The 20,360-nt window shown below is 38.5% G+C and overlaps 1 protein-coding gene across 2 annotated transcripts in view; it reads left to right on the top strand.

Moving 5' to 3' along the window:
* Positions 1-20,360, top strand: part of Cped1 (cadherin like and PC-esterase domain containing 1) — a 295,142-nt gene that overhangs the window by 152,065 nt on the left and 122,717 nt on the right. Inside the window, exons 8-14 of one of the 2 annotated variants that reach the window (XM_050145850.1) lie at positions 7,522-7,664; positions 8,682-8,754; positions 10,172-10,339; positions 11,436-11,540; positions 12,710-12,867; positions 17,053-17,123; positions 19,496-19,546. In XM_050145850.1, the coding sequence (XP_050001807.1) occupies positions 7,522-7,664; positions 8,682-8,754; positions 10,172-10,339; positions 11,436-11,540; positions 12,710-12,867; positions 17,053-17,123; positions 19,496-19,546 (769 nt within the window). The remainder of the gene's footprint in view (positions 1-7,521; positions 7,665-8,681; positions 8,755-10,171; positions 10,340-11,435; positions 11,541-12,709; positions 12,868-17,052; positions 17,124-19,495; positions 19,547-20,360) is intronic. The other variant, XM_050145851.1, reaches the window with a different exon arrangement.

The raw sequence follows: 20,360 nt of genomic DNA, 5'->3' as shown, positions 1-20,360 counted from the left end.
TATCTCTCTCTCTCTCTCTCTCTCTCTCTCACACACACACACACACACACACCTTATATCAGGTTCAGGTATTATTGCCTCATCAAAATTCCCGCCAGAAGCAGCTTAAGGAAGAAAGGGTTTGTTTGAGCTCACAGTTGAGGGATGAGGTCCATTGTCGGAGAAGATGTGGTGGCAGGAATAGGAAGGAGGAGGCAGGTCATTGTCTCCACAGTCAGAAAGCAAAGAACAGTGACTGATGGTGCTCAGCCTACTTCTTATTTTTGTTTGGTCTGACAGTTAAAGTTGATCTTCTCAACTCTTCTAACCTAATGCAGCAAATGCTCACAGACATGCCAAGTGTAGTGTCTTGTGACTGTCGACCCTGTCAAGGTGACGTCATTATTAACCTTTCCTCCACAGACATGCCGAGTGTAGTGTCTTGTGATGTCACCCTGTCAAGGTGACGTCATTATTAACCTTTACTCCCACCCTACAAGACACTGACCATGACACCGGAAACCACTTTCAGTTACTTGTTCCTAACAAAAAACTCATATCTTATGACAAGTCCCCATGTTTTCTGTTTCATGTTGTTTTTTGTTTGTTTGTTTTTTTGTTTTGTTTTTGTTCTGGTGGTTGTTTTGTCTTGTTTTGTTTGTTGAGGCAGGGTCTCACTGTGCAGCTTTAGCTGGCCTGAAACATGCTATAACATGCTAGGTAGACCATGCTGGTCATGAACTCATAGAGATCTGCCAGCCCCTGCCTCCTGACTGCAGACTGAAGGCATATACCACCACACTCAACACTTGATTCTTTTCAATAGACCTTGTGGGGAATTTTAAGTATTGGGCCACTTTGCTGCAAGTAAAGTCTTCCCTAAGTATCGGTGTAGTTATGTGATAAAGCTTCATCCATTTTTCTGTTAAAATATGATTAGTACTGATGCTGAATTTATATTGTTTTAATAATGAGAAACATGTTTTTATACATACGAGCTATTTCAATAAAAATTACTCATCTGAAAGATGCATTTCCATTATGATTTTACTTTTTAGAACAGAAATTATTTAAGATTTATGATATGCTTCTCTCATCCTGAGTTGTGTATGATCAATGACTACATCAGAACTCTTAGGAAAATATATTTGAGTTTTTGTTTTCATCTTATAGCTTAGAGTCACGTGATTACTGACATTTCAAAATTCCAGTGTACAGGCATGTTTTAGTTGAGAATTATAGAACAATCAAAAAAATTTTATATATTAAATATATCATTGTAAAATTCTGAAATATTTGAATTACTTTAGATACATTTTCAGGACTCTGTGAAACAAACCGGTTGGATTAAATTCAGAGATCCCTGCTGAGTCTCTAAATGTCAAAATAATTATCTCCACCAAGAACAATAAGCTTCAGTTCCAGCTGCATTAAAAGTATGTCAGATGCATCTTTATTCCCACTTCAGTTTGGACTAAGAGCCAGGAAGCTTGGGTTCTGTATATTTAATTGAGTGTGCTCAACTCTACCAGTGGTAAGTTGAGTGCGACCCTTAAGAGGTTTTTTATTTTGTTTTGTTTTGTCCTTCTGGGTGTTGACAGACACCCGAAACCCTCATGCCTTAAACTGTGTGTTACCTCATTTGTTTTCTCTTCTGGATCATTCTTTCCAACACTTAAGCTTTCTATGTACTGCTTCATACCCTGGTACACACACACACACACACACACACACACACACACACAAAGCCCAGGGCAGGCCTGCTCAGAGATAAAGAGATGGTGAGGACCCACAGCAGAGACAGACAGTGTTTGCATTGTTTGCAGGAACATGGAGCAAGGGAAGAATTATTTTTGTTTAGTTTCATTTTGTTTTGATAAGTCCTGACTATTAAAGCCAAGTCACATTCTTTTGGACTGTGCTGACACAAATTAGCAAACATTAAAGCCTCACTATTGACAAGAGAGAGGCCAGAAAACATCAGAGACTTGAATTTCTTTTTGCACAGTAACGTAAGATATACTATATCAACCATTTTCTGTGTCCAGTTTACTAGCATTAACAATACATACACTATTGCTCAACCAATCTCTGGAGCTTTGAGAAACCCAGAAATTCTACACGACCCATTACATAACAACTTCCTGTTCCCCTTTCCTTCATCCTCTGCTAAGCACCATTCTGTTCCTACATATTTGATATCTCATAATGAGAGGGTCTATGGCTTATGTGACTGAGTTCTTTCTCATATAATGTCATCAAGGTTCATCACCATTGTAGTGTGTTGCAGACTTTCTTTCTTACTTAGGGCTGGACAATATCTGCGTCTCTAAAGAGCACTTATTCCAATCCCCTCGTTTGTCTACGTTACTGGTTGTTTCCACTCTTGGGCGACTGAATCTACTCCTGCTATGAGCACAAGTGCAGATAGATATCTCTTTCTGGGGTGTGACTTTCAAGTCTCCTGATAGACTCCCTGCAATTGCTGGGCCAAATGATAAATGTGTTATTCTTGGCTTTTGAGAAATAACCTCTTTACATTCCAATTTCAGAGTCTGAGGACCATAATTCCTTCACATCTTTCCTGATATCTGTTATTATGTGTGTGTTTTAAGATAATTATCAGATAATAATCATACGAAACAGGTGTGAGGACTTGCTTTGCTGTAGTTTTGACATGTTTTCTCCAGTAACAGGGTTACCCATCTTTCCATATGCTTAATGCAAATACTAATACTTAAATATTAAAATGTAAAAATATTAATATTTTAAATAATATATTATTTATTATATTAAATAAAATGTTTAAAAATTAAAATTAAAAATTACTACTCTTCAATCAGGGATGACAAAATCTCTCTCATTCACAGTAGCACTAAAAGAAATTGTAGGGATTGGTATTAGTAAGGTATAGCACGCAAACCTAGATTCTAAATATATTAGTATTCTGCCAAAGTTTCTAAGTTATCCAAAGATATTACTCTAAGGAAAACTAATATTGGTTCATCTTCCAGCTTTCTCTCTAGCTCTGGGATTAAATTTCCTTATCTCAAAAATCCTCTCAAACAGTCATAAGCTTCTATATTTCAAAGGTTTTATTAAAAGTCACTAGGGGGAAAATGCATATCCTTTCACTCTAGTGAGACGGAAACAACAAATACATATGGTGTACCTTGTGTTTCTGTGGTCCAGGACTAAGCCTGCTGCCTTCTTTGAGCCTCCAGTTGCCAGGCTTCTTGAGCCTAGTTGTTGCTAGGCCTCCTTGTTCCCCAGGGAAAGGCGAGTGTGCTATCCGCCCATTCCTGCAGCCCCACGATGCAGGACAATCAGATGCGATAGGGTACAGGGCCTGAGATAATTTTGGCCCAGGATAAACCTAAGGTCCTATGCTCTGCCAATGAACGATAGCCACAGCCTAATGCATTGTTTTAAGATTGCATTATTTAGAGGCTAGAGTAAACAAATTATTTCAGTGAACGTTTCTGAGGTTTCTATAAGGACATATCTAGGATTCCTCGTTCAACAACCTTATTAAATATTGATTTTGCCTCAGGTACCCATGTGTCAGAGGTAAATGGTAATTCCTGGCCTAGAATACCTCAGTCTAATGAGAAGAGTAGACAAGAAGGTCATCAAGTTTAACATCGAATGTATTAATTAGCATGTGATAATTGAGAGCTACTCAATCAATCAAGAACAATGTGTGCAGTCTTTCAGGGGAGAACAGAAATACTGAGATGGTTATGAGGCATGCATATGAGGTGAATAATTAGTGCACTTTGGAAGTATTTAAGGTACCAAATTCATACTTGAAACTTTCCTCCAAATATTTTGGTTCATTCTCAGCTTCTCCATCCTTCCATTTTCTTTCTTGCTAACTTTTTATTGGTTCTTTGTGTATTGCACATCATATATCCTGATGCCATTCATCTCCCCAACCCTTCATATCCACTTTCTGCTCTTGCAAACCTCCCCCAAAAGAAAAGAAAAGAATTAAAACAACAACAACAACAACAACAATTTTCATTGTGGAAGCTGTGGTGTGACAGAGTGAGGCGCACAGTGTACCCCTTAGTCCATACACCTTTACATGCAAGTGTTCATTGCAATGAATCTGGTTAGAGTCCTCTGGTTCCTCTACACTATTGTTACTGGGCCCTCACTGAGGCTCCTATTAGGTATCCTATTGTTACCTTGAGTCATGGAGACCCTGAAACTTTGGGTCTGAAGGACCGGTCCCTTCGCATGCTCCAGAACTCCACAGATGAGATGGATGTTAGGGTGGACCAGCTCATAACTCTGGTTCTGGGCCTGGGTGGTAGCTGTGTTGTTCAGCCTGCCAGGTGTCCCTCGTCCCCACCAGGAGGGCCAGCTCTCCAGCATTGCCCTGGCTAGTTCACCCAACACAGCAGGCAGCAAGGGGAAGAGCCAGGTCTCTTTCTTTCACACCCTCAGGCCTGTTCACCCACATCTACACCTTCAAGGCCAGCTCTACTGTGTTGCCCAGGCGAGGAGCAGGGCCCACTTTCCCGAGTGCTGCAGCTGGTAAGGGGCAGATCCAGCTGTCTTGCTCTCCATCCTTCCATTTTCAATATATAGTTTTGGCCTTGTTTATATCTCAGTTGCCTAAATGGATTTACATTGTAAATGCTAACACATATCACCAATTATTTCTTAAAATTTTTAAGTACAAACGAACAGTGATATTTAAGTTTTCTTTATAACTATCATCTTACAAGGTCATTTTCTACCCATTTATTTAGCAATAAGTTTGGGTTTTATTGTTGCCCTGACAGGAAAAAAATAAGCAGGCTGTGGAGATTGTAATGTCATGAAATGCTTCAAGCATTCTCTTGTTGCTGCTTGTTTAGTTTTTGCATTGGGCTTTTGGAGACAGGGTCTCACTGTGTAGCTTAAACTGGCCGTAGATTGACTACCTACCTCAAACAGTCCTCAAATCTATGATCCGCCTATTTCTGCCTCATGAGTGTTGGGAACAAAGGTGTACACCATCACATCTAGCTTTAAATTGGGTTTTTATTCAAGGCCCTGATTTCATTGGAAAGTTACACTGTCTTATTGATTTAACTTAAAGATGTTGACTAGGGAAAGAATGCAGCGCGGTTACAAACAAAATCCCAGCATTAGCAGTAACTGTACAAAGATGGAGGAGTCTACTTAATATTTAGATTGTGTCTCCATGATTCAAATGAGCAGAAAGGCGACATTGCTCCTTTCGGGATTTGTGGGTGAGATATAAAATCTCCCCAGTGCGATGTTTCTCAAGTACTGAAATTCTTGGACTTAATTAATTGCAAATTTATTCTAATTTGATAGATTCTAATGAGGTCATCTGGCACATTTTGTCATTGGGCATCTGAGTACACCGAGATATATACATCACAGGTGATCTGACCAAGAAAACATAATTAGCACAGTCATTTACAGTATAAACCAAAATGGGAATTAATCTCTCATTTAGTCTGAGTGATTCGGTTATGGCGAATGACAAATGTGTTATACTCTCTTTGGGAGACCTCATGCAGGTTGATGACATATATGCACATACACATGAAGCACTCGCATGACCCTTCTTTTATTCTGGCATGTGAGGTTTGTTGACACTGTGCTGAGTAAGTTAACTAAGTCTACAGAGTAGGGCCTGCTATGAACTCCCTGAAGTGGCCCAGGGTGGCACAGAACCAGAGTTGAACCTGATACTTTTTGGAGTGTTTTACCGCAGGGCTGTGAAGTGTGTCCCCAAGTCACAGAAAGTCGGCTTCCCGCAGAGTAGAGAATTAGTTCAATAGACTTTGTCTTCAACTCTTATTATTCTAGTTATGACTGAAGAAAAAGCCATTTGCACATTCGGGGAATAAATGCAACCGTCAAATACTAATTTGCTGATCTCCTCCGTCGAGGGTATAATTTGACACTCAGTCTTGTACACCATATATGCTTGACAGAACTTTTCCACATTGTTATGTCATTAACCTTAAGCTCTGTACCATTCAGGTGACATTAATGTGGAAAGAATGCGCGCATGTCATTGGCAACTCTTCCTATCAGCATGGTGAACTGGATAAGATTTGTGCTGCTTTTACTTAGGAACACACAGTGTTATTCTATTTTGACTCAAGGGTGTTAACATTTTTACTGTTAGCATTAATTTGTTTTCTTTTAATTATACAATCACTACACTCATTTTCTTTAGTAAAATGGAAAAATATCTCAATTGCCAGATGTTGATGATATGTTCTTACGGTCTTAATGCCTGGTCTAATTAGGTTTCTGGTTTGGGCTTATAAAAGTTTATGGACTCAGTATTTGTTGATGTTGGGGGAGTTTCAGTGGCACGTTTTAAAGATACGGTTACCATTTTCCATAGATAATTTCTGCTGATATTTGTCCTTCATTATCATCACATCAGAAGTTTTCAATGTGTGATCTTTTGCAGTTCTGATAGGCTTGGCTGATTTTTATGAAAGCGTTGATCAAATATCTGCTGCATGTTTTTTCAAAAAATATTTTTTGTTCTTTATCTTTGAAAGTCTATGTTTATCTAGAGAAAGTCTGTGAGTCAATAAGATTTGATTTATATTTTTTAAAAAAATATTGACTCGAAATTTAATGCTAAGCATCTTCAAAAGATAGTTTATTTTATGATTTTTCATATTTAAGTAAATAAGAATAGTTGTTTGTGAAACTAACAGTATTGTCCACAGGAATACATAGACTTGAACTTCTCCTAATATCATCCCATGTTCTTCATCAGAGGAAATCTTATATTAAAATGTTATCACAACCATGTAGGTCTCTTAAATTCTTCTCTGGTTGTCTAGATCTCCCAGAGAAAAATGAGGTAAAAAGAAACAACTTTGAAAAGGCATTTTTATTGATACATACAAAAAATTGATAATTAAAAATCAAATATTTGAATTTCATTTTTTTCTACTGGCCTTCAAATATTTTTTTTTCCTTGTTGGGTGCACAACTCTCTTTTTGGTGGGTTTTAGCCCACTGTGAAGCAAGGAAGCAAAGATTCAGAAAAGTGAGTGGCAAGGCCAGTCCCCCTACTGATTGAACCACAAATCAATCCAGAGGACTCCATTGCAACCTTACACTATCCTTCCAAGAGTTGGTGCTACAAGAAAAGTAAAATGAAAAAAAAGTTAAACTGCAAAGAGCAGGTGATGGTGGTGCACACCTTTAATCCCAGCTCTCTGGAGGCAGAGGCAAGCAGATCTCTGTGAGTCTGGGGTCAGCCTGGTCTACAGAGTGAGTTCCTGGACAGCCACAGAGAAACCCTGTCTCGAGAAACAAACAAACAAAAATAACAAAGCTAAATTGCTTGGTATATAGACATTTCTTTCTCCTTGTGACTTGAATTAAAAATATTTAAATCTTTGATCTTCAAATTTTTCTATTTAAAGTTTTGTTTTTTTTTTGAAGTAGACAGGGAGACAACTTCATATAACTAACTTTGGAAACAATAGGCAGCTGAAAATTTATTTCGCCATGTCAATCTTTTTTTTTTCCTAGTTGCAAATGTTTTTTGAGACATTCCTAAGGACAAGTTCACCTCTGCAGGCATTGGATAGCATGAAAGAAGCAATTAGCAAGCTCTTATTGGTGGCCGAGGTGTTCAGTGATGCATCTACTCTGCGACCAAAGACCATCCATAGGTAAGAGAGAGAGAGAGAGAGAGAGAGAGAGAGAGAGAGAGAGAGAGAGAGAGAGAGAGAGAGAGAGAGAGAGCGCTAGCGGTTCTTAAATATGTTCGTGAAAAGCCTTAGTTACTGAAAGTAAATAGAACTTGGGAAAGTGTATGTCAGTGTATCATAATATGATGTCCTAAACATGAATGGCCTAATTTATAGATTTATAACTTCAGAGTTTGTTACATGCCATTTGTTTGTATCCAAATGGTGTGATAAGAAATAAAACACAAGGCTTTAAACATTTTTTTATTATTACTATTATCTTTTCAGCAATCTTAGTTTACAGTCTAGACTAGCCTGGGACTTGTAATCTTTCTGCCTCTACTTCTTAAGGGCTGGGACTACAAGCCTATTCCTGGATCCTAAAATTAATTTTGAATTTGTAACTCCTTTCAAGTATTTCCATCAAATATACTAAGTATTGACTAGGTATAACTTTCCCTGTACATAATACATTAGCTCTCAACTATCCTATCCCAACGATTTCAAAATCCTGAGAAAGAAACAAAAACTTTTAACAAAATTCAATCAGCTCTAATCTCATAGTTTAGCTTCTCTGACAATAGCTCGCGGCCTTTGTTCTAGGGAAACGTTGTCTAGTTTGCCGGAAGGGGAAAGGTGATTGGTGCACTGCACTCATTTATTGCGTTCCTTCTTGCACTTTCTGAAAGCATCAATGTTAAAAATGGAGGACCTGGTAACTTTTCCCCATAGGAAGGTTCTCACGGAATAACATAGTTGATTATGATAGTGTGTCATGGAGAAAGAATAGAGGCGTATTTGCACTTTCTCTAGTGAACAAAAGAGACTCAAGTCAAATAATCCATTCTATGTAATTTTTCTATTATCCATGTCATTGGCCTTTTAAATTATGAAATTTAATGGTATCGATTATAAACAATGTAATAACAGAAAGCAGAGTAAGTCTAGAAAAAAATATGGAAAATATGTTGTCCTGTTACCTTGTGTTTTTTCTTCCAGATGTAGACAGTGTTTTCAGCTTTTAACTTTTGATATTGGTTATGGAGATGTTGGATATCCTATAGTGCTCCAGGTGAGTATGCAGGATACAGTGTGTGTGTGTTGTGGGGGGTGGGGGGTTTGGAGAACCAAAACACAGAAAAAATCCTTTTGGAGGATACCGTCAATTTCCTCTTCTCCAATACATCTTCACGTTCTGTACTTTCTGAGCTACTGCAGACGTTTTATAGAGCCAGTGCATTTGAGGAAAGCCCATACGTGCATACTGACAATGGGTTTCATCTACAGTGACCAGCTGATTAAAACAGCTTCCATTGCAGTCCATATAGACTCATGCCCATGAGCCCTAGCGAGGGGGAACCTGGGAATACTAACCACCATGTGGACATGGTAGGTGAAACATGACGTTTTCTATAGTTCCCCTGAATTCATGAACAAAGATGGCATTAAATTTTCATGGGGAAGAGTAAGACATATCAATAATAGCAAACAGAAGATGACCCAGGGTGCTTGCATGGCATCATGAAGAGATAGAGCTGTCGTTCTTTTTAAATTGGTCTTCATTTTCATTTTAAAAAGGCATAGGAACTAGAGAGACTGAGCAGAGGCAGAATTCTTGCCTGGAATGTACTAGGTCTTAGGTTCCATCCCTAGTAATACAAACGAATAAGTTATTTTTCTATTTTAATTTAAAAGAATAAAAATTCATGTGAATTTTTGAAATATTTTCTGATAGCTGTATGTATAAATGTGGGTGATTTTTAGTTTGTTTTGAGTTCAAACTCTTTTAAGTCACCTTCCTCAGCATATTTTTTCTTCTATAACGTTCTTCAGTGGTAAGAAGACAAAAATATTGGTTCAGTTAGTTTATAAAAAGCTGTCTATTGGGAGCATGGGGACCATAGGAGACAGTCAAAGGGGAGGGGAGAATCAGGGAGAGGAGCAGAGGAAAATATTTAGCTCGACAAAATCAATTTTAAAAAAGCTATCTATTGGGCTATAGGGTAAGAAAGAAAGGGGAGCACAATCACCCTATGGTTAGCCAGAGTTCAACTCCATCAGAGTTTAGCTTTTCCCAAACCATAATAGAGATAATACAATTACAGAAAATTGACAGGTTTATCTATAAAATTTATCTATAAAATTTAGAATCTTTATGAAATTTTAATGGTCATTTGCCTTTTTGATGCATATCTAATAGTTGAAATTAAACTTTCAAAAATGTATTTAAAAAATGTTACATATTATCTTTCATGAACAAATATTTGTGAGATATAAAAAGCTTCAGACTAAGCTAGGGTGACTTTGAAATAGCTCATGTTCCTATGCCTTGAAAGAATGGCAGGCATCTTCATATGAAACATTACTCACGTCTATAAAGCTGTTAGCCTCCAAGAGACCACTAGATGTCAGTTCTGGTCTGCAGTCCAACCTGAAATAAATCATCCCTTAGAATTCATTTCCTTTCCCCTACTTCTCTTCCTTCAAAGGTACATGAGCACTTAAAATTTCAAGATGATGAGAATTTCAATTTGAAGGACCAAAATACAGAAAAAATCCTTTTGGAGGATACTTTCAATTTCCTCTTCTCCAATACATCTTCACTTCCCTTATTTTCTGAGCTATTGCAGAGGTTTCATAGAGCCGGTGCGTTTGAGGTAAGTCCAAATGTGCACGCTGACAGTGAATATTTAGCCACTAGTTATTTTATGGTGAAATTTAAAAATTTAGAAGTTTATTTGAAATTAACTGATAGTTGTCATCTATGACTGTGTGCTTCAGAATTTTTCTCTGACCTGAAAACTTTATTTTGACTGAAAAAAATTTATTTTATTTTGACTGAGTATGCATGAGAAACATTGTGTTGGAAATGAAGTGAAAAAGTTCATGATTGTTAAGGAAATGTTTATAGATATTTCGAATGATGCATGTGTTTTTACATTTTAGGACACTTTACAAAGACTCTTAGAACTCTCTAAAGACATTCTAGAATGCCAGAGTGCTTCAGGATGACTTCAGGGGATGTGAATTAAAGCATTAATTTGCTGAAATATTCATGTCTGTTAACATTTGACTAGATGCTGATAATTGGGGTGGTTTGCTTTAGAATGGTTCTGGTTTTTGTTGGTTAGGATTTTTGTTTGTTTGATTGTTTTAACGGCAGACTAACACTATTTCTTTATTCACTAAAAAAAATCAGTACCAATTGCCGTAATATTATCCCCCACATATCTTTCTATTTTGAAATTCATATTTGAAGAATTTGGAAAAGGAGTATGTAAAAGCTTTTGCAAAGGTCCTGATGATGTCTGTCACAACACCTTGTCAGAGAGGGTTGCTCTTGATCTTGTGGACGCTCTAGGAAGCATATGGTTATGGGAAAACCTAAGGTGATTACAGTGTTTGCCAGTCTACGAAACTCTTCAATGGCAGAGTTCCACACTGGGGGTTCATTGGCAGATGTTTTCACCTCTATTGCTCTGAGGGCACAAGGAAAATCTTCCATCCACAAACCGTGGTCACACATAACCTGCCCTCTCACTACCAACATACCATTTGGTTAGTGAGAGTCAATCTCATCAATTGTGATTATTTTTATATTTGAACATTGTCGTGACAGTTTATAGTCTCAATGAATTCCATAACTTTAATAAGTTTAGCTGTTACAGAGTTTGATTGATTTGTTAAGTGGGGGTGACTGGGAGAAAGATGGTTTGACTGCTTCACGATTACTTAAGGCTTCTTTCTTTCCAGGATGGAAACTATCAAAAGGAGCTCAATCAGTGCCTGTCCTTAGAGGAAATCCACTCAATTAGGACTTTTATAAAGGAACTTGGGAGTCTGGGAGAATTCCAACTGGTAAAACAAAAGTGATATTTCTTTCCACTTAATGACTGAGATTATGATATTAATAGATTAGCTGTAAACTGCCCAGTTTTTCCTTCAAATCGCACATAGATATTTCTTCACAACACACAGTCTTTTGTAGGCATCTTTTTTCCTTTTGGAAAGATGTACATGCTTTGCTTTAAGCATTCGCTGTAATATGTGGCTTAGTAGAGGTGAAGGATTTGGCATCATAGCTGCTGCCAGGGTACAACAGTTCTCTGGGGAAGATGTTGATATTTTTCTATAAAAAAATTCTTTTAGTTTTGGGGCCTGAATATGCAACCAATATTTGCTACATTTTATTGCCCTTTTAACTTAAGAAAAATATATTTAAGCATAATATATTATTTAAATATATTTAAACATAATAAGACTTTTAAAAACAGCCCCAATCTTTTTTTTAAATTTAGTCTTCTCTCATGCATTACATCCCGACCACAGTTCCCCCACATCTCCCCTCTACCCCAGCTTAATTGGTGGCAGCAATAATGCAAGTGTCTAAAAAATAGATTGTATATGAACGCTCATAGCAGCTCTTATTGGTTTCAGTCTGCAAACAGGCATTTTTTTCTCACCCTGGAATTTTTGGTGTGTTTATCAATTTCTTGGTCAATATCAAAGCATAAGTGATTACGTCTGAGTGTTCGTGCACAATGTGTTTTATTTCTGCCACTAATATAGACTATGATGACTTTATGTTCTTACTTAATATTTATTCATATAAAACTATCTTTAAATAGTATTTAAAACTATTTGGTGCATTGTTAATCTGACGGAAGCTTCAAATACTCCTTGTAGTTTTTTTCAACCTATATATAGATAAGTTACTTATATTAGTTACTTATGCACTCATATAAGTTTACCAAGTCAACCAATGAAGGAGATACTTTTTATATCTGCCATGCTGGATTCTGTAGGAGTTCATACTTGGCTTTCCTGGACATCAGACTTGGGTCCTCAGCTTCCAGTGCAACTGAGTTAGCATCCCAACCCATGACCAATAGGATTTTAAATAAATAACTGCTCGATGAAACAATGTCTGACTAAATATGAATACTATTCGTAATGCAACATTTCAGCCTACTTTTCAGTTGATTTTTTTTCTTCTGTTGATGTTTTCTTTGAACATTTCTTCTCAGCTCTTCCCATCCACTGCTCCTGGGATTCAGTCTGTGATGCGTGAATTTTATGATATGGCAACTCCTGGCTCAGTACTGCCCCAATACTGGTCTCTTTTAAATGTATTTGAACAATTTTGGCCCACGAATAAAAAGGAACAGCTACATCCACTGGAATGGTAAGAGAGCCACAAATTTGAATGGTGTGGTCCAAAAATCTTTAAGCCGAAAAGATGGATTTCAAAAGGCTTTGCCTACATTAAAGTGAGCAACACAAAAGAAGTATGCCCAAAAATTCATGGTCTGGAAAAGAAATGAGTTTAAAGCACTGAAACCATAATGGTTCTGGTGGTCATTAGACACTGTAACAAAAAACACACCCAACAGTTTTCAAACTGGGATGTGACTCTGGTATAAAGCAGTGTTTAAAATTAGACATTTCCATCTTGTTTCTTCTTGTGATCCTTTGTCGTAGTGAAATATTGGAGTGGCATCTGTCGGGGTCCAGCCTCGATGGGGTTCACACATTCCAGGGTAGAGAAATGTGGATTAGAAAATTAGGTAGGAGGAACAGAGGTACGAAAGAAATACATAGCCATGGGATAGAACTGGGGGGCTATCCAGAGAATACTGAATACTGAAAATGCCCATGTTTATTTTCCTTATGCTTATAGGCCCCAATCCAAAGAAGTGGGGGAGGGGGAAGGGAAAAGGCAAAAGACTGTTTTAATATGACACAAAGAACAAGCAGAACAGTCAGTTACGTTAGTACTTGAAACATCAAGCAACTGTATCCTCTGTTTAGGCAGGACGTGTGATTACAGCACCTTGGACCAAGCATTCTGTAGGCACCCACTTCCTGGGCCAAAGCTCCTGTCATATCCTTGAAGGAGCAGGAATAGGCTTGAATTCTCTGACCTTTGGTCAAGGTGGAGCTGATCTACCTCTGTGGCCATCTTAATATCCAAAACATCAGTAACCACACCCTAGGTCAGGGTATCTTCTCTGTAACCACACCTTTAGTCAGACCTCTTGTCAATAACTTTGAAAGAATAAGAGGAGGCTTAAGCTCTCTGACCTTCAGTCAAGGTGGAGTGGACCTATTTCTGTGGGCCCCCACAATCCATACATTTCCATTGCTGAAACATCAGAAAGATTTGGTGGGGCTTGTATTTTGAACCATCCGTCATCTTGGAGATAGACCAGCAGGCACGTTTATTTGGGCATTATAGAGGTATGACTATTCTGAGCAAATCTCATCTAATTTCATGAATCTAGACTCCGCTTTGTTTGCTTTGCTTTTAGAGAGTTTTTTTTTTTTTTTTCCATCTTCACTTCCACTCTTACGAGAGGTAGCCATGAGGGAAAAGGCAGGTGAGCTATTAATGCCCCTAGTAGCTGGCAAAGGGGATGCACTTAAAGCTTTGTCTGTTCTTTAATATGGATAGAATTAAGAGAGCATTTGACTTTTCTACTGCCAGGAAAACAGAATTAGACCTAAGCCTCCCAGGGAGATGAAAGACTAAGGGACATGACACTCATTTATGTCTCTTACAGTCACTGCTGGGAATGGCTTCAGCTCCGCTCACTTGCCCTTTATTTCCTTCGGCTTCAGGAGATAGTGGCTAGAAGAAACTCATCTGTAATTAAAAATACAAATAACCATATACTGAGTACTTCTTCAAACATGTTCTAGCATTAATATTCACTTTACTTGCAAAGGCTTTCTAAGCTTGGCTTTATTCCCTCGGTAAGTCCAGTTTTCCCTTCTGTGCTTGAAAACCATTTTAAATATTACGGCATAAAGCCACCTTTTATACTTTGCATTCATGCGAATAAGCCAAGACTTCCTCGTACTTCAGTATAGACAAAGAACCGAGGAGAATTTCCAAAGAGTTTATTTGTATTGTTTGTAACATTCCGTGAATTCCCTAGAGATTTGCAAGCTTCACAACATTTGTTCCCTGACAAAGTTTTCTCCAGCTCCTCATATACGACCAGGCTCAGCAAACAACTGCTTGAAATCAGAAGACTGAGTTCTCTTACCTTAAAGGAATGTGAGAATGATCACCATTGAATATTATTATTAAGGACAAGAGCTATTTTAAATCATACAGAGTTGGATGAAATAAATCCCAATATTTAAGTTTATTAGTTATAGCAGGCAAAGTTCTGCATCCTTCAGGACTTAATTTCCTCATGTGTAAACATGGCTTAGGCTGCCTACCATGTATTACTCTAGGAGGATTACATAGAAAGTATTGTGTATGTCACACTAGCATGTAAACAGATGATAAAGCAGTTTATCTTTCATGTCTGTGTGCACTCAAAGGTCATTTTAGCATCTATGGCGAGGGCAGTAGTTTTCTTTTCTTTATAAGGAAAGCCATACATGTTCAACAGATTTCTCTATTAACACCAACAGAAGCAAATTCTGGTGTTTATCAGAAGTCAGATAGCATAATGCTCCCAGAAATGTTTTTTTTTTTTTTGTCATCAGTGCTCAGCTTGCATCACCTTCCACTTTCCAGGGAGAGTGTATATTTCTTATCATTCGTACTTTATTGCAAGAGGGATTATTCCTCACACAAATTTCCCGGATGAGGGAAATTAAGATTCTAAATCAGTAGCTTAAGACATTCGGCTAATACAAATACTAACTTACCCCTCACCCATGGCTCTGAACTTTTATCCAGTGTATCAGGCAGGCATGGAGGTGGCCATGTTCTCATCTTCCCAATGGCCATAGCAAAGCAGCTTTTATACATGTACAGCATTGGGAATCTAATCACTTAGTCTTTCTCTTGAAATAAAGATCATTTGCTTGTTGCATGGCAAAAGAGTAAGAAAAGACAAAGCTGGAACCCCAGCAGTGACAGGTAACATTTATGTGGGAGCCCCAAGGCCCAGAATGCAGAGGCCCCAACTGAAGCGGTGTGGAAACCCTAATAGCGTCTGTTAATCCTCCCTTTCCTGAAAAGAAAGTTGCATATGTTGGAAAGGTTTTGTGGAACTCTTTTTCTTAGAAAACACACACCAGTTTAACAAGAATCCATTCACAGAAACCCCCGAGAACAAACGGCAGGCAGCTCTTTTGTACAAGTTGTCATTCCGTTAACATAGTCACGCTCCCATAATTCCGTTCACGTGGACTTCGGGGCTGTATCTCTTGAATGAGTCTCCGGGAAGTACTTGTTCGTGGGAAATTCTTAGATTTTGTTTTTCTTAATTTGGACTTCAGCTAAACTTACCTCGTTAGTAGAGTTACTGCCACTGTGCAGAAAGCTCTGGGTTGGGTCCCCAGCTTTACAAAAGTAAAATTAAGAAACAACCGAAAATCTCACCACCATCAAAAACTTCACACCTCTTGACAAGCATGCTTTACCTGCTATTTCATTCCTTCGAAGGAATCACTACATTTTTGCCTCCAGCTTTTTGTTGTTGTTGTTGTTTTTGTGGAGTTTTGTGTGTGTGTGTGTGTATACCAAAATAAAACAGACTTTTAGAAGTAAAATTACCATAACTTCTAGCATTGGCAAGGATAGAAATGGTAATTAGCAATTAGCAGACTCTGTTTTATGCCTAATTTTTCTCGATTTCCTGCCTGATGATGATGCTTGCCCCGGCCTGAATCTGCCTTCCTGTGCTTTGGGCTGCATTACTCAGCACCGTGTCTGGCACTGACATTTTTATTTGATTCTCACGGTGTTCCTGTGCGGAGCAAATACTAATCTCTCCATTTTAATAGGGTGACAGACAACAAAGTATCACTTTAACACAGGAAAGGCACGTCAAGGGCTAGAGACCAGAGTGTCCTGCGCTCTCTAGTCTCCAGACCAGAAAATGTTCTGACTACAGTTTACGCTAGTGTCGCTCCAATCAGAAGGACTTAAGGGTTCATCCAGCCAAGCGTCCTGTTACTTGTACGACACAGAAAGTGAAGGGAGCATGCCAAGGTATAAACAACCTTTGCCGGTCTCTGTTGACTGTCGGCAAGTGCAAGGACACACTTTGGCAATGTCGGCTGTTCCTGTAGCCACATTGGTTTCTCTAATTTTGTGTACATTCTCAGGACTTCGAAGGCTCTTGGCATGAAAGCTGTGGAACGTTAGGCAGAGATCCCAGGGAGAATGTGCGTTTTTTAAATCACCTCGTCGGAGCTAAGCTATCTGAAGTTGTTCAGCTTCCAACTAGAGAGTGACTGCTTTTAAGATTTCCACCCACCCCACCAGAGGCTAGATGGCCAACTGAGGAATGACATCCAGACAGTGTTTCTTGTCTTCACCAAAATAACTGTGCTCCCCCGGGAAAAAACTCAGTGTGTTCACCTTGTTGACTTGGACTTGCTTGGCATTGTGTTGCAGGAATTCTTCAACAAGAAATGAGGCCATTGAGAAACCACAAAAGTCATTGGAAGCAATCAACAGTCAAAAAGGTAAAAGCACATAGTTTCACATAGCAAAGCAGAAAGAAAAGTACTATCTGGCTTTAAAATATATTTACAGTGTTTAACTTTGCTAGCGATCGAAAATGAAAATAAAGCTAGAAAGTGACATTTTTTCCCCCTCAAAATTGGATGTTCTTCTTAAAGATAGGGGAGGGGTGAGGGGAAACAGGAACTTTCATACTGGTGGTGAATGTTTCCAACAGAGCACATGTTAAGGGGACACCTGACAGCATAGAAGGGAAGCTTTACAAGTTACTCTTGGACGCTTAGCCCTCAGCGGTAGATCACAGGCTTGCCATGTGGAGGTTCTAGGCTCAATTCTTAATATGCAAAAATAGATTATCTAGTTAAATAAAATTTGTCCTTATGGACTAAGAATTCTACTGTTAACTATTCATCTTAAGAACATAATTAAGAATATATATGAACATTTAAAAATTGCATATTTTAATAAACAGTAATGTAACATCTGAGAAAGTGTGGTACCTATTTATAATACATTGTTCAGCAAATTATAAAAATAAACAAGTAATAAATGAAAAATATTAGAAACCACCATTATTGCTGTAGGAGTAGATTGACTGTACCTGTGAGCCTACAGTCCTGAAATAAAATTCTAGAAATAGCTAGAAAAAATATTTGCCACAAACGATGTTCAGGATTTATGGTTGAATGTAACAGCTGCCGTTAGCAAGAGGAACCTCAAGGAACTTTGTTGGTAATTTTCCCCCTAATGTACCCTTTTTTTCTTCGTATCTTGTTTTTTAAAGAATAGCTAGGAAGGTGAACATCCAAACTGGCTAGGCTCCCACCAAGCCAGAACATGAAGTAGGATCAAAACCCCGTGCCATTGTCCTTGGCTTCTCATCAGCCCTCATTGTTCGCCATGATCAGAGAGTCCGGTTTTATCCCATGCTTTGGATGTTCACCTTCCTAGACATGGATGGAGGGGGGAGGACCTTGGACTTTTCACAGGGCAGGGAACCCTGACTGCTCTTTGGACTGGAGAGGGAGGGGGAGAGGAGTGGGGGGAGGGGGAGAAAGGTGGGAGGTGGGAGGAGGGGGAGGGAAATGGGAGGCTGGGAGGAGGCAGAAACTTTTTTTTTCCTTTTCGCAATAAAAAGAAAAGAATAGCTAATATTTTGTCATACAAGAAGAAAATATTTTTGAGAAGAAAAAAATGAAAGAAATACCAACTAATATATTTCTTTCCTTTAACTAAAGAACGCCTGTTATAACCAGGATTTTATCCAGTACTATGGTTCTCAGTGGTACTGCAATAAGTCATCTAACCAGAATTTTAGTTGAAGATGCACCAGTGAGTTTGAAGGACACTGGTTGAGAAGGGCAGATTCAATAAAACAAATCAGCAGGCCCAGCGATGGACGGGCAAGGGTTTAGCATGACTGTTCTCTTCTGCCACTGTCTCCTTTCTTTTTTATTAATAAACATTTTAAAGCACTCTAATATTTTATGCATTCATTTGTCCATAAATATTTATTAAGTTTTTTTTCAGATGGATATTTAGTTATATAGAAATTTGATACAGGGTAACCATTTTGGTACAGAGCTAGAATATCTCCATTTCAATAATTTAGGAAATGACAGCATAGGATCACAGAACTAGAAGAAAATGTAGTAATTTACCTTTAGGCTAAAGATGACATTCAGGCTGTTGTGTGATAATTGGTTTGTGTTTTAACAAAGCTTGCCTGGAGCTCAGAGGGCAGAGCTAGCCACTAGCTAACCAAACAAGCTGGGCAGTGGTGGCCTGTGCCTTTAGTCCCAGCACTCGGGAGGTGGAGATAGGAAGTGATGAGGTGGGGTATAGACAGGCTCTCAGACTTTTAGGGTGCAGGAAGGAGAGGGGCAGGAAACAACTGGTGACTGCTCCCAGTTCTCTGATCTTCCCAGCTTTCACTCCATATCTGACTCCTGGGTTTTTATTGATTAAGATTAATTAGATTAGCGCTTCATTCTGACCCTGCCTTCGTTTCTCTAATATTCTCCTACTAGAAGTAATCACTTCTTTGAGTTTTAATCCTGTAGCTGTCAGCTTTGCTTAGAAATGCTTGTTGGTGAGGCATGGAGAGATGACTCAGTCAGGAAAGTGCTAGCCGTTTGCACAGGAGTGTCTGTGTCCCCTTCCTAGCACCAATGTGCACTCTGGGTAAGACAATGCCAGTCCCCAGCACTTGGAAGTATGGGGGTACTTAGGGACGGAAGATCCTTGGGTCTCGCTGGTTGGTTGGCCCATCTAGCTGGTCAGTAAGCTCCAGATTCAGAATGAGAGAGAGGAGAGAGGGGAAAATTTTTACATTAAATTTATAGTTTGATTTTAATTTACTTTTTAATTTTAGATGCAGTTCCACGAGTTTCGTATGAAAATAAAGATATACATTGCAATAATGGTGAGTTGAGATTGAGTGTTTCCATAGTAAAGCTCACAGTTTAGACACATTCCAACTTTGAAAAAATATAAGCATTTTTATCATATTCAGATGCACACCTCTAATCCTAGCACTCAGAGACAGAGGCAGGCAGATCTCTGAGGTACGGAGTTTGGTCTAAACGGAGTGAGTTCTAGGACTGTCAGGGCTACACAGAGAAATCTTGTCTAAAAAAAGAAAGAAAGAAAAGGCAAAACTTGTTTTCCAAAATAAATTCATTGAAACACAAAAGTCAAAAATTTGCCATGTATAAATTTAGGCTTAGTTTATTATAATTAGGTGTTATAATTTAATAAAATCCAACTTGTTTTCCTTCAAAATATTGTTGTTTATTCATACTTTTTCAATAATCACACCAAATATCACACTATATTAAGTAGTATTAGTCTATAAAACCAACAAGTGCATTTAGTTAAAGGCATAAAGTTTTTCAAGTATTGCTGTACTTACCAGGGAAAAGAGAGCAGAAGTGTGTGTGTGTGTGTGTGTGTGTGTGTGTGTGTGTGTGTGTCTGCCTTGGTTACCAATTCCTCACACCTATAAGACCCAGTTTTCTTTTCCCTTGGTTCCCTGCTGTTCTGGGTATGATTTTAAAAGAAGAAATGCTCAGCTGGATGGTGGTGGCGCAGGCCTTTAATCCCAGCACTTGGAAGGCAGAAGTAGGCAAATCTTTGTGAGTTCGAGGATAGCCAGGTCTATTATTTTTTTGAGCATGTGTCCTGGGCTAAGCCCAGGGCTAAATGCAATGTGGGAAAGCTTGATCATCTCTGTGGCC

This window comes from Alexandromys fortis, unplaced genomic scaffold (genome assembly GCF_014885135.2).
Source record: "Alexandromys fortis isolate MF-2015 unplaced genomic scaffold, M_Fortis_MF-2015_v1.1 scaffold_34, whole genome shotgun sequence".
NCBI lineage: Eukaryota > Metazoa > Chordata > Mammalia > Rodentia > Cricetidae > Alexandromys > Alexandromys fortis.
Note: the sequence above shows the minus strand (reverse complement) of the source record. Positions and strands in the feature narration are given on the sequence as shown.